At 32.5% G+C, this 14,892-nt stretch overlaps 1 protein-coding gene and 1 long non-coding RNA gene across 2 annotated transcripts; one reads left to right on the forward strand and one right to left on the reverse strand.

The window, feature by feature from the left end:
- Positions 1 to 5,620: 5,620 nt before the first annotated feature.
- Positions 5,621 to 7,569, reverse strand: LOC108327855 (glutaredoxin). The gene is made up of 4 exons (XM_017561578.2): positions 7,412 to 7,569; positions 7,229 to 7,317; positions 6,070 to 6,168; positions 5,621 to 5,974 (listed from the first exon to the last, which is right to left on the reverse strand). Exons 1-4 carry the CDS (start codon positions 7,465 to 7,467, stop codon positions 5,895 to 5,897), a joined length of 324 nt encoding a protein of 107 aa, XP_017417067.1. The 5' UTR covers positions 7,468 to 7,569; the 3' UTR covers positions 5,621 to 5,894.
- A 1,229-nt stretch (positions 7,570 to 8,798) lies between these two features.
- Positions 8,799 to 9,906, forward strand: LOC108328768 (uncharacterized). The gene is made up of 3 exons (XR_001832150.2): positions 8,799 to 9,050; positions 9,141 to 9,466; positions 9,631 to 9,906. It is a non-coding gene; the product is annotated as an uncharacterized LOC108328768 (long non-coding RNA).
- Positions 9,907 to 14,892: the final 4,986 nt, after the last annotated feature.

The raw sequence follows: 14,892 nt of genomic DNA on the forward strand, positions 1-14,892 counted from the left end.
ATGATTGGATAAGCTAGATGATTACTCAATATTAAAGGAATTTGGTCCAATATACTCTTATTCAGATGATGATAAGCTAGAACCTAGAGTCAGGACTGAGTTCTTGTATGTTATGAAGTAGGAACGTAAGGGTTCAAAATTTAATCATAAGCTTTTTGCATAAAATTTCTTTACTAAAATATAAAGGAAGTTCAAGTAAGTTTGGAGGGTTGACATTGAAGCTGGAGATAGATGACTCTGAAGCAACCATCTAAAGCATGGTCTCGTTAGAGTGATAGGAGTCTTTAAGGCTTATTACAAATTTCTTGTGAAGTCTCATCCTTGGAGCAAACAGTCTTGTACTCAATCTTCTTCGATCCTAGCATATCATCAATGTAGTTTCTATAACTTTCTCAATTGTCCCAATTCCCTTGTACTTGTTAGCCCATCCGTCGTAGTTGCGGTTTTTCTGGATTGAGCACTGGATGGCATCAATGGTTGAATCTTGGTTCACATTGATTTCTTAACTTCTTGAATTGTAATTGAGTTTAAATATGTTATTTTAATTAAAATTTGTCCAATTGGAGTTAACTAAGTTTCAACTAAAATTATTGATTAAAATAAGTTTTGAAGTCTTGATTGACCCTAAATGATCTAGAATGATAAGCTTAGTTAGATGATTTAGGTTGTTGAACTTCACAAGATGATATGATGGATCATCTATGAACTTACTTTTGATGATACGTGACTTATATGTTTTAATGTATATAGATGTTTTTTTGAACGTTTAGCATGTGTTTTGTACAATTGAGGTATAAATAAGTTCATTATTTATAGTTGATACAATGGTTAATGGTCTAATATGGACGATGCTAGCAGTTTGATTTGGTAATTATTTCAGTGCATACGAATAAGGAAATAAAGTGTTTTGTAGATTAAAAAGTTAAGTTGATTCATGACATGTTCGGTAGACTAGATTGTCTTATGTGTGGATCACTAGGTCGTTTAATGTTTCATTATTTGATGTGTGTATCATTAGACTATCCCATGTGTGTACCATTAGACTATCCCATTTGTGTACCACTAAATGTCTTATATGTACACTATAGATCGTTTGATTATGTAAAGTTCCATTGGACCATTTATCATGTTAAACCTTATGTAAAAAGAATTGTTACTTTGAAATAAATTAGTTGAAGCTCAAGATTCTACTTTTGAAATAGATTCATTATGGAGAGAAACATGTAAATAAAGAATGTCACAAGCACAACACATTCATCACTCTAAACACTCATCACACCATGTTTTATACCATTTATCACCACTTTTCTATTTTTTTATTTTTTTATTATTTTCGCATGGAGAGTTAGGTCTTTTTAAAATGATTTTCTTGTTAATTCATAGGAAGTTCTAAGATTGTATTCAAGTTTTGTTCTTCAATTTAGAAGTCTAAATCATTTTTTTGTCTAATTTTGATATTTGCTTTTGAGATTATTGTTAAATATTTGTTGATAATTCGATTATTTTCTTTCAATGAAATTCATATTAGTTTGTTTAATTTTAACAATTTTTTTCTTATTCAAATGGTAAAAGAATAAAAAAAATTGTTTTTGTTATGATACTTAAATTATTGCTCTAATGATCATTTGATGTTTTTATATAGTTATTTTCTATATACTCTAATACTTAGATATCTTTTGTATCCTTTAATACTTATATGTTTATTTCATTGCTATGATATTTCTCTTACTCTAATACATGAATTATGCATCTTTATATTTGCTTTGAACAATGATTTATGACTTGTGGGAAGTCATCTACCATTCATACATTCTCTCATTGAATATATATCTCTCTCTCTATATATATATATATATATATTATGTATATCATTTGCATAAATGAAGGAACTGAAACATGAGATAGAGAAGTTCGATGGAATTTTTAAAGAATTATGAGTTTGATCTATTATACCATCTAGGTAAGACAGATGTAGTGACAGACACTCTGAGCAAAAAGATGGTACATGTGTTATTTATAATTGTTAGAGAGTTAGAGTTGGTTGAGATGTTCAAAGATATGAGACTACAGGTTGAGTTGGAATCAGATTTCATCATATGCAGTACTATCGTGGTATAGAGTGATCTACTGGGTTTGATCAGAGAGCAACAATTGTTAGATGTTGGGTACAGTTCAGGGTAAAGAGTTTGCTTTGGGGATTGATGTTATCTTGAGGTTTAGAGATAGAGTTTGTGTCCTGGAGAATGTTGAGTTGAAGAGGATGATTGTTGAGGAAGGGCATCAGAATCGTTTTAGCATGCGTCCTAGCATGAATAAAATGTATCAAGATTTCAAGGAGTTGTTTTGGTGGTTTGGAATAAAGAGCGATGTAGCAAAGTTTTTTTGTTAATGTTTAACCTGTTAGAGAGTTATGGTAGAGCATCAGCGACCTGGTGGTTTGTTGTAGCAGTTGAAGTTGCCTGAGTGGAAATGGGATAGCATGGTTGTAGACTTCGTTACTCATTTACCACAAAAAGGTCAGAGGTCATGATGTTATCTAGGTTGTAGTGGACAAGTTAACCAACAGTGTTCATTTCTTGACAGTAAATCTGAGTATGTCTTTGGTGAAGCTACATAGTTGTACATCAGAAAGATAGTGAGGCTGCATGGGGTACTATCGAGCATTGTGTCAGATAGGGATCCGCGATTTACATCGAAGTTTGGCAGTCTTTACAAGATGAATTGGGTAGTAGGCTACATATGAGTTTTGCGTATCGTAATGGTCAATCTAAGATAACAATCCAATCTTTAGAAGATTTGTTAAGGACGTGTGTATTGGATCACTTGGGAGTCTGGGATGAAGTGTTGTTGTTGGTAGAGTTCACCTACAATAACAGTTTCCAACCGAGTATCAGAATGACACCGTTTGAGGCACTCTATGACAGAAGATGTAGGACGCCGCAGTGTTAGTATGAGGATATGGAAGCATTACTGGTGGGGCCAGAGTTGATTCGGCAGACCACCGTGAAGGTGAAGTAGATACAGGAGAGGATGAGGGCATCTCTGAGCAGGCAGAAGTCGTATGCTTATCAAAGACAGATACTGCTTGAGTTTGTAGTTGGGGACCATGTTTTCTTTAGAGTGACTCCTACTACTGGTGTAGGCAAAGCCATTCGTTCTAAGAGGTTATCCCCTAGGTTCGTTGGTCCTTATTAGATTTTTTGTCAAGTAGGAATAGTGGCTCATGAGATAGTTATGTCTCCTCAGCTTTTAAATCGTCATGCAGTGTTTCACATTTCAAAACATAGGAAATATGTGTCAAACCCCTCTCATGTGCTAGAAGTGGAGGATGTGCAAGTCAGAGATGATCTTTCAATGGATGTTCAACCTGTTGGGATTGTGGAGAGTCAAACGAAACAATTTAGAGGAAAAATCATCAGTTTAGTCAAAGTTGTTTGGGATAGAAGGACATGTGACTCTACATTGGAGTTAGGTGGTGTCATGAGAGAGTCTTATCCTTATCTATTATCTAGTAAGTCTAATTTTTGAAGTCAAAAACTTTTGTTGTTGGAAAAAATGTAAGAACCTAGAAAATAGAGTATTAAAGTTAATAGGTGCTTTAAAAATAATGAGACTAAATGTTTTAAAATTAAAATAATTCAATAAAATAAATATAATTTCTTAAAGTTGTCTTATTACTCGATGTTTTTAAAGCTACGTTTCGGTGTAAGATAAGGGAAGCTAGTTATTTAACTTTATATTAAGTTGGTGGTGTATGTTTGGTAGTTATATGGATGTTAATTTGATTTAACTATGATTTTGACAGACTTCTTTTGTTAAGAAATATTATATCAGATTTCAATAATTATGTCAGTGTTAGTTCATTTTATTTATGTGTATTTGATTATTGTATGATTAATTTCTAGTGTGATACAAATTTTGATGATATTGTTGTCATGAATTGTAAGTTAGGAATTGATATTGATGTTTGGAATTGGTTGTAAAGTTTATGAAGTAATAAGTTGAAAATATAAGAGTTTTATAGTTAAAATAACGGTTTTAATGTCCAAGATGGTGAAATAGTATTTGGACTAAAGAGGTTTGATTTTCAGGGCCGGTATAGTGGTAATTGAGACTTGTTAGAGTGATGAGATGCTAAAATTTTGATATGGGAAGAGAAGATAGACTTTTCTCCACAATTTTGAATGATTTTAAGTGTAAATATGGAGGTTTGATTAGTGAAATTTTGATATAAGGAGTTGGGACTAAATTTAGAGTTTAAGGTTGTGTTTAAGTCGTTTGGAACTTGTCTAGAGTTATAGTTTGTTAAAATTTGTGTTAAAAGTGATAAAATTGAATTTAGTTAAGTTCAAAGTAGTCAAGTTGGATTTGAGGTAGCTAATTAAAATTAAGATGTGCATTCAAATGTTTCTTATTGCCTAAAAGATCTTAGTAACAAGTTAAACTTATATAGAGGGTAGCAAAGGTCATATCAGAGGTGAATTAGGTTTTGGTATGACGTTGAGTATCCCTTAAACGTTCTCAAACGTGTTTTTTGTGTGAGCTTTGGCCTTGAGCATCCCCTAAATGCCCTTGGACACCTTTTTTGCAAGAACTCACTCGAGCGACCTGAAACACCCTCTAAATGCTTCATTTTAATGAGTTTGGTGTCTAGACACCCTAAATAGCGCCTTAGCCAATTTTTGGGTTCTTTAATTTTGATTTATCTTGTATTTTCTAATGCATTGTTTTGAATCTTTTGTTGTATGTAAAATAGTTTAAAGTGAATTTTATTATAATACATAAAGTTGTAAGTGTATGTATATATATTGAATGGAAAGTTGTGAAAATAAGTTTTACACAGAAATTTCTTGATGGTGATTTTAAATATTGTAAGTATGAATATAAGAAGTTCAATCTTAAAATTTATTTTAAGACTCTAATGATTATTCATTTTTAAATAAAAAGAAGTGAAACATGCAGTTAGAGTAGCAAAAAAATCCTAATTTAAAGATTTTACTTGATTCAAGACAACTAATAGTAAAAAAATCCTAATTTAAAGATTTTACTTTGATTCAAGACAACTAATAACTGACTAACCTTATATAATAATTTGAAATAGACCAGTTGTTTCATCACTATAAGTATAAGAACTATCATAGCTAATTATTCATACTAATCCAGATAGTTTAATTCTTGTTTTGTTTGTATACGATTTGATTATGATTATTCGATGAATGTGAATAGAAGATGATAAAATATCAATAAAACAAGCCCGCAAAAGGATCAACAATCAACAGAAGTATAATCTCCTTAAACTTTATAGATATATATAATTTTACTTAGTTACTTGTATATAAAATTTGTTTTATAGTTATGTTAGATGATAGTAAATCATTTTATATTTCTTGTCATTCTAATTCTAGTTTTATTCTAATTCTAGTTTTATTAATTATGTGATAACTGTCATAGTTTAAGATTATATTTTAAGATATTTCATTTTTGGCATATACATATATTATATATATGTATATATATACGTATAAAAGGCACACAAGGATAAGGATAGGTCAGAAATCAGAAAACTTATCATACCATTCTTTTGCAGTGAATTTGTGCCTATCATTTGTAAATTATAAACTGATATAACTTACCTTTTCATATAACCGCATGCAATAACACTGCACAAACACTGCTACAGACCAAGCCTTGCACCTTGCATAAGTAGACTTATTTATATGGTGCAACTTAAGTTCCTTTTTTCACATAGCAACAAAGATTCGGAAAGGGTAGTTTAAGGAGAATCACACAGGAATAAACACAATAACTTCAAGGACTACAATAGTATCCAACCCATACATGTGGGTGGATTTTTATTATGCTAATTAACTACCTAAACAAGGAATCGAGCTCCTTTAAGCAGTTGATTTGGTAATAGCTCCAGCTGATGTCAGCAGAGGCACCAGCTTACCCTGATTGTGCAGATCAGTTGTGTCTGCCCAGAAACACAAAATGTTTAACTAGCTGTATGAAAATGAAACCTAAAGATTAAGAAACTTGAGAAGATCGATAAAAGTATCTAAATCTTACTGTCACAGCCACCAATGTGTTTTCCACCAATGAAAACATTAGGCACGGTTCGCTGACCAGTCCACTCAAGTAATGCTGCTTGGATATCCGCTCCATCAGCTGCAACATGTCCAACCACTTTCATTAACACACAAAATCACATCCATGAATCCTCTTCACTCATTGCAAGTAACGAGAAAGACACAAGATGCACCCAGAACCCGTTACTATCTTACAGTGAAGCTGTTGGAGAGACCAGGGTACAAAATCACAAATAAAAGGAAATTCAAATATAGAATTCCATACATTTTTGTGAAAAGCCATTAGCTTCCACACGACAACAGCAAAAACAATGAGATTTATTATAAGAAAAATAACTCGGAACCAACCAAAACCTTGTTATTGAGAGGATCAAACAATGCTAAAATTACCTAAACCGCTTAATATTATTAATAATTTCAAATAGTGACGCTTTAAAAGTACAGTTGCAACCCCAGTTCATTAACAACCTAGGAGTAGCGTAAGTAATAACCGGGTGTACCTAAACCAAATTCTCTATTCCACTCTTCTGCATATACACTAAATTTGAAGCCAAAAACAATTATATTAGAAGGAAAATGTTATAGAGCCCCTGTGGTTAAGAAAACATGAAATCTTGTAAAACGAACAAAAGGCCTGTTGGGATACAACGTAGAAGGGCTCTGGAGATTTTTTTTCTACTGAAAATAGACTTTCAGAAGTAAGCTTTCGTATTCCTTCAGAGCTTTTTCCAGTAGAAAAATTCTCAAAAGCACTTCTAGCTTGCATCGAGAAAGGCTCAATCATTATTCTGTAACTGTGAAAGGGATTGACAGATGTCAAACGTTTTTCCGCATTCCTCGACAACTATTTTACAACAGAAAATCAAAAATAGGTGAAAGCCAATTTGGATCTAGCAAATTTTCTCCCAAGCAATGAGGATAACGAAAACATAAGAAAACAGAAAAAAAAAATACAGATAGCGACAAACTTAGTGTTCAAAATCGAAAACCGGCTGAGTCTCTTGTCCTTATTGAACAGCGATTCCTTAAAAAAGAATAACATCGGTAGTGCACGCCATAAGAATATTAATTTATTTTTACGACAGAAAAGAAAGTAAAGGGATTTAGCGAAAAGGAAAAAGCAACGGAAAGACACTCACATTCAACGTCCAACTCGAGGAGCTTGTAAGTGACACCAAGGCTAGCGAAGAGTTGCTTCACTCTGACGCAGAAAGAGCAATAGGTTTTGCTGCAAACGCAATCAGAAAATACGGTTAAAGAAAATATCGATCCAGCATCGTTGAAATTCACATAACAGAAATGGAAGGAAAAACAAGAGAGACCTGAAAACGACGACGGGATTGGACGACACGATCTCCTTAGCTTTGGCAAGAGCCATCTTGATGTCTCACTTTTTCTGGCCTTTGATCTGTATGTCACACTAATAATTTTGGTGCCCTGTTTGGATAGATATAAGGTAAGAAGAAAGAGAAACAGAGAAGAAATGTTACGTCAGCGCATACGTATACCAACCGACTCGCTCTCCGGGATGATTGAAGCCCGCGAAATTCAATGGGCCATGAAGCTATTGCTTTACTCATCCTCTGGTATACTAAGTTGACTCCCCCTGTTAACGAAATTATTTTTGTTTTTTTGTAATCATAGAATTAATAGTTAGTTTATGCACGTATATTTTAATAATGAGACTTATCATGGAAAAAAATAAAAAAAATACAACGAAATTATTTTCCTTGTATTTCTATAGATTTTTTAAGAACACATTATGTTTAGATTTAGATTTCCAATTAGACAATTAAGATTATAGAAAATCTCAACGATTTCTGACCAAATACATATGTAGAAGAGCTTGGAAGCATGGAATCTTACACCACTTGAAAGAGGTTAAATTGAAGTCTCACATTCAGTCATGTAGATGCATTAATTTTATCTTGATTTTGTATTATAATTCTTACATTTTTGTATCATGAAGTATATCAAAGGATCAGGTTCTATAAATAAAGTTTCATTGCTTTATGTAACCATAACTTTGATTGTTGTCTTCTTGTTCTCTTAGATGATATACGACAATAATTTTATTCTATTCTTCTACTCTTTCTGAGAAACTTTAAAGAGATAAAAGTTTTCTTTCTTCCACTACTAAATTTAGAAATAAAGTTTGTGAGAATTAGTGTAAGATTTGATTGATATGACAGATTTAAAAAATTAGTTTAATTGGTAGAAATTAAAGATTACCAAAATGCCCCTAGTTATTAAAGTAATATAAAATGTTATTTGTTAATGTTATATTTAATTGTAAAAATGTTTATAAAGAATAAAAAATTAAAAATAATCATTAAAAATAATTTTTAAAAAGTAAAAAAATTATAATTTAGTAAAATGAATTTATTTCTAAATGTAGTATTTGTTTGTAATATAATTTACTATCAAGTAGTAAATTAATATAAATTAAAAAAATTATATCTATTACGAAAAACACCAAGATAAACCAATTTACAAGTTTGAAGCATCAAAATAAACTTTTAAAAGTTAATGGGATACACTAAAAAAAAATTAAAGGAGTAAAAATGTAAAATATTTAATAGATTTTATGGTAAAAAAAACTAGATCCACAATTTAAAAATTAGTGATTAATATTTATTTAATTATACTAAACTTTGTTTGAAAAAATAAAAAAATTAACCTCCTTTAATACGAATCATAAAATGGAGTTTATATATGAAACGACAAAGAGTGATGTCGTGGTAGAATCTCCGCATCCTCTGAGCAAGCAAGCAGGTAAGCAAGCGAGTGCAGAAAAAACCCTAAAACCCGAATCAAAGAGCAATTGGACCATCACTCTGGCATTGGGTGAAGTGAGAAGCGTGATCAATGGGTGCAAGTCGAAAGCTCCAGCGAGAGATAGACCGTGTTCTCAAGAAGGTTCAGGAGGGTGTTGAAGTCTTCGATAGCATCTGGAACAAGGTGCTTCATTCGCGTCTCTCACTCTTTTTGCTATTCTTTTTTCCAATTACACTGTTTCTGAACAAAATGATGGGTTTTGTTTGGGAATAGGTTTACGACACGGACAAAGAAAGAGAAATTTGAAGTGGACCTCAAGAAAGAGATTACGAAGCTACAGAGATAAAGAGACCAAATCAAGACGTGGATTCAGTCCAGTGAGATCAAGGACAAGAAGGTGGTGGTGGCTGAATGGCCGGGTGCAAACCTTGCTCATGCTCAACCAAATACATTTGCTTCTTCAATTTTTCAAGGGCCTGGAACTGGATACCCAATGTAGCGAACCGAATACAGTGTTTTTGAAAATACTTCGCAGGAGTGGAACCGAATACCACGCTCCTGGAACCGAATACCACGCTCTTGGAACCGAATACGCCTCGGTGAAATTTCATTCCAAGAACTATTCATTGTTTTCTTTCACTCTCAAACCCGCACATTCATAGATTATATATTAAAGTGATATACAGAGATGGAATTTAATCAAACATTGAGGGCACATATGAATTTTTACAATAAATCCCTCCTAATCTCTCCCCCATCGCAGGTGATCAAAAATGTATCCACGCAAATCCGTCGTCGTCCATCCGCTCTTTTCTTCTCAAGCGAACATGAAAGAATATGCATTTCTTTGCTCTCAAAACCGCATGAACAGTTAAATCTGTTCATGCGAACACAGTCTAAAAGATTTGTTATTAGCGTGAGTGATGGAACAACAAGAAGTGTGAGATAAGTTTTTAGATTTATTAGAGTTCATATATAATTTTAGTAACATTTGAGTAATACCATATAGTATTATGCGAACAAAAATGTTTAACTATTGGAGTTGGTAGAGCCTTATAGTCTTGATAACTTCACTCAAGTTTGTAAGATCTTTCAAATTATTGAAAAATATTGATTTTATTACTTACCAAATTTTCTTGCCACCAAATTTATCAAATTTATACCTTGTTTTTCATATACCACAACTTACATAATACATCTGAGATCCATCTTACTTAATTTAACTTAATTATGTTTAACTATAAGATAAACTCACATATGATTGTTGGTGAGAAAATCAAATAATTATGTGATAAACCAAGATGACCTAGAACCTTAATGAAAAAGAAAATACTATATGAGAATTTAAAGAAAAAATGTGAAAAGTGTAGTTCTACCTTTTTAAAACCTAGTGAATTTTAAGGGAAAATTTTCTAAAAGAATGAAATATTCGAAACACCTTATATTTACTATAAGTTATTCAGATTAAATATTAGTTATTATGTTACTATGTTTGATTCCTTTATAGTTTACAAAAATTAATTTACTTCTCATATTGTGTAAATAAGTAATTTTATAAAATTTTGAATTTAAAATGTTTTAAATAACAAATTGATGAACTAAATGAGTATAAAATGTATTTATACTAAAATTGAAAAAAATTATAATATCACAAAAATTAGTTGTTAATTCACTTGTAATTAAGTTAAATGTGTACATTATAGTGTAGGATTAGTTTTTAACCAAATGCAAGGTATTATTACAACATAAGAACATTTTTTTATTTATTTACTATTTGTTGACAAGATAACTTCTAGTACAAGGATTAATGGTAAAAATTTGTTCTTATTTTCTTCTTTTTTGTCTTCACATTATATACATTATATCATGATAATTAAGATTATATTTTTTCTAAATAAAATTTATTTGGCTTAATTATATATTTGGTTCATGTATTTGTTAAGTTAGTTCAATTTCGTTATCGTATTTTTTTTTCTTCAATTAAATCTTTATTTTCTTAATATGATATAATTTGTTCATTTCCATTATATTGACATTAATGTCATGCCTGTATATGTCACGTGTCAATTGGTGGTATTTTTAATTTCTTTAATTTAAAAAAAACACAATGATGGGAGTTCTCCTCCAAGCTATATGATTCAAGCTAAGGGAAGACTCCAAATGATGTGGAAGCTTGATTGTGATCGTTGATAGGTCTATATAAGGTGGTGTTTGGGTGTTCTCAAGAGAGGTTGGACCAATCACTAGTACAAAAACAACCTTTTAAGTCTCTTAATTTAAGTATGTTTTCAAAACAATAGACTTAATAAATGTGCGGTGGCACTTTTGTAAATAAAAGTCAATATTTTAAATATGTTAATCTCATAACAGACTTAAACTTTAATTTTACGTATGTTAAATTTCAAACAAACTTAAATTTTGTATTTGTTGAGTTTTCTACCATACTTAAATTAATATTTTAAGTTTTTTTAATGAAAAGAGAACTTAGTTTTATATAAGATCCATGTCTAACCTAAAAGGGAACTTTTTTCTTCATATATCACATAACACTTCTTTCTCCACTTTCTTCACAGATCTCCCTACCTCTGCCTCTGCCTCCAAGGGCACGCATGTCATAGTCGTTGCCTCGCAGGTCATGTCTCGCCACCCCCTTTCATGTCGTTGTCGTCATGGCCTCTCGCGTTGTCGCGCCGCCGCCTCTCGCGGTGTGTTACCGCCACTGCCTCCTCTCGTGTTGTGTTGTTGTTGCTACCTCTTGCACTGCGCTGCCACAACTGCCTCTCGCGTTGCTGCTGCCTTTCGCATTGTCGTTGTCGTTGTTGCCACTCGCGTTGTTGTTGTCTTCACTGCCTCTCACACCACTGTTGCCTCTCGCGCCATTGTTGTCTCTCGCGTCGCCGCTACCGCTTGCGTCGTCACTACCTCTCGCCGCTGCCGCTGCTACCTTTCTTTTTAAGGTTTTAGATTTTAATCTCTCTATTATAGTAATTTTTAGGGTTAAGAATTTTTGGGATTTTAGGATTTTTTGGGAGTGATTATTAATGGCTCCAATTTCTCTTCTCCTGTTTTTGATTTGTATTATGTTCTATAAAGGATATGATTTGATTTGTGGGTTCTTATTGTATTTCTTTGGTTGTGAAGATAAATTGAATTGGGAAACAAAAAGATGAATTTTGTTGTGGTTGATTGGGGTAACAGCTTAATCTCTTGTAGAGTTGCCAATGGAATATATGATTAGATTTGCAATTTTGGGTGAAAAATTTGGTGAAAAATTTAAGTATATTTCTTAATAATAGATTTAAAATTTAAGTCTCCCGAATCTAAATCTGTTCTAAAACAGATTTAACAAGCTCAAAATAAAAAATTTAAAAAACCTATTTTGTACTAGTGAATTCAAGAGGAAGCGTGGCTAGAGTAAACCTAGAAGGGTGTTCTAGCATTTTGGTGACCTAAGAAAGTAGTATAACAAAAATTTGGCAGCATAATAATACTCAATTCTAAGGTAGTTTTAACATGGGAGAATGATAACAGTTGAAAAATTGTTATTTTTATACTTAAATTTGACATTAAAAACAACCTTTATGACTTAGAAACTAGCTTGGAATCATGTTTTTGCTTATGTTTTTGAAATAAGAGAATTGAATGGGTTTTATGCTTGGTTTTCCATGTTTTTGCAGGTTTTAAGATGAATTGAATGAAAGAAGTGAAGTAGCAAGGAGTTAGATTCAGAAAAGGAAGAAAAAGTGCACAAAAGAAGAGCCACAAGTACCGCTCAACACCACTTTTACCGCTGAGTGGCACTTTGAAGACCCGTAGTCACCGTTGAGGGGCAAAACTGCAACTGAGCGTCAAACTGAAGAATTGCGCTTACCGCTGAGCGCCATTTTTATGGGCCTTGGGCCACTTTTCTGTAATCTTTAGGAAGCTATATAAGGCTTTAGTCAAATTAGGGTTAGTAACTTTTGGCAGAACAAAGCAAAATCACACTTTCTTCACCCCTTAGAGGAGGATTTTGGATGCTTAGGCTCCACTCTTCAAATTCTAGGGTTTTATCTTTCATTCTTTCATTATTTTTCATCTAGTTTCACCATGATTATGGTGAACTAAACCTTCATTGTTGTTGGGGAATCAATGTAATCCTTTGAAACTCTCATGTATTGAATTGGTTCTTTAATTCATATGTTTTCTTTCATTAATTGTTATGGTTTTTCTTTTATACTCTATGCACGCTTTGTTTAACTCATTCAATTGCATGATCATTGATTTTATTTGTATGGACACATATAGATAAATCTAGATATGAAGAAATTCTCCCAATAGTAATATTGCCTAGACATAGGGATAGGAGGATTGATTGTCTTTAAGCTTTTGTGTGAATGTAATGCATGAATAATTGCTAGGGAGACAAGACATTGTAAACTAGTGATTAGGAGTAGGCTTTCTTCACCAAGACATTGGGTTTAAGGTAAATTAGAAAGTGGCATTAACATTAATGAAGAAGATGAATTCTTGAATACATGAGAGTGGATAGGATGAATGAATTGAAAACCCCCAACAACATCATCATTCTATAATTTCAATCACTTTTGCTTCTTTTGATCCAATTGATCAATACATGCATTCATATTTAATTTTCAGTATTTGCATTTAAACCTACAAGAATTTATTCACAAGTCTAATTCAATCAACAAATCACATAACTGTTTAGGCCATGAGTCCTTTGGGAAACGATACTTGGTCTTACCATTTATTATTACTTGATACGATTCGGTTACACTTGCCGAGGGTTAACAAAGAAACACCTTTATTTATAACCTAAGAAACCCTAGAGGTTACTTAGTAAATGGAGAGCAAAAGCCCTAAGTGTGCTAACATTGGGACCAAGAAAAAATCTTCTTCAATCAGGGTGTAACATGTCCCAATGGTGTCTTGCCAAGTGACAAGAGCATGTGTCTCACAAAAAAGAAGAAAAAGAAACTTGGAGTCCACTCCTCTCAAGGGCCCCACAAGCTTTTAAAACTTTTTCCTCTCATGTGCATAAAAGGAGAGTCTTTTTCTAGAATATTTGTGCCCCAAGTTAGGGTAAAAACCCTAGAGTCATGTATCTCCTCAAGGCCCATCTACTTTAGGCCTAAAACCCTACACTACAAGCTCAAGGCCCAAATATAAGACCCAAAGAAAACTCTAGACTAATTAGCTCATTATGCAAGGCCTAAAAGACATTGAATACTACTAAGCTCATAATACAAAGGCCAAAAGACCTACTCTACTAAAAACTCATTGATGGCTTAAGAGAATAAGAGCTTGGGCTTACCTTCCACAAATGACTTCAAATCTTCTTGATTATGCTTGGCCATGCCTAAGGGGTTTTCCATCATTCATTCTTCCTTGAAAAGGACTTTACCTCAAATCAAAAGGGTCTTCTCCTACTTCATTCTCCTTACTTTTGGTTAGGTTTGGTTTCCTTCCTCCCGGATAAATACCTCCCTACAATAAATATAACACAATATGAGGGTTAGATCAAAATTAACAAAAGCGTATAGCTCCCAAGGATCACACATATTTGATCATATGAATGATAAAGGCATTGGAGTTTAGGAGCATATTCTTTTAAGCTCTTATATGCCTTGTGTTGAATCAATGTTCATTTGGAGTGACTCTCTTTTTCAACATAAGGTTTTATTTGGTCTTGTCTTTCCCTTCTACTAGAGAAAGATGGAAAGATGACCTCTTTTGTTATAACATTCATTGGGCTAGTGTTTGTTACTTTAACACTTTGAACATTTAATCTCACTTATATGAGCAGAAGTGTACTTATTTTTCTTTCTATCTTTACCTTTTTCTCTTTTATTTCCCATTTACACTTGATCATCTACCACTTGAGAAGGTGTGAAAGGATGATGTACAAAATTTCCTTCCAAATTAGTATTTAAGCTTAACTACAACTTATATATGTGTTAAAATAACCATTTTAGAATTTATATATCTAATCCTCCACCTAAATATTCAAATTAATTATATTTTT

This window comes from Vigna angularis, chromosome 2 (genome assembly GCF_016808095.1).
Source record: "Vigna angularis cultivar LongXiaoDou No.4 chromosome 2, ASM1680809v1, whole genome shotgun sequence".
Lineage (NCBI taxonomy): Eukaryota > Viridiplantae > Streptophyta > Magnoliopsida > Fabales > Fabaceae > Vigna > Vigna angularis.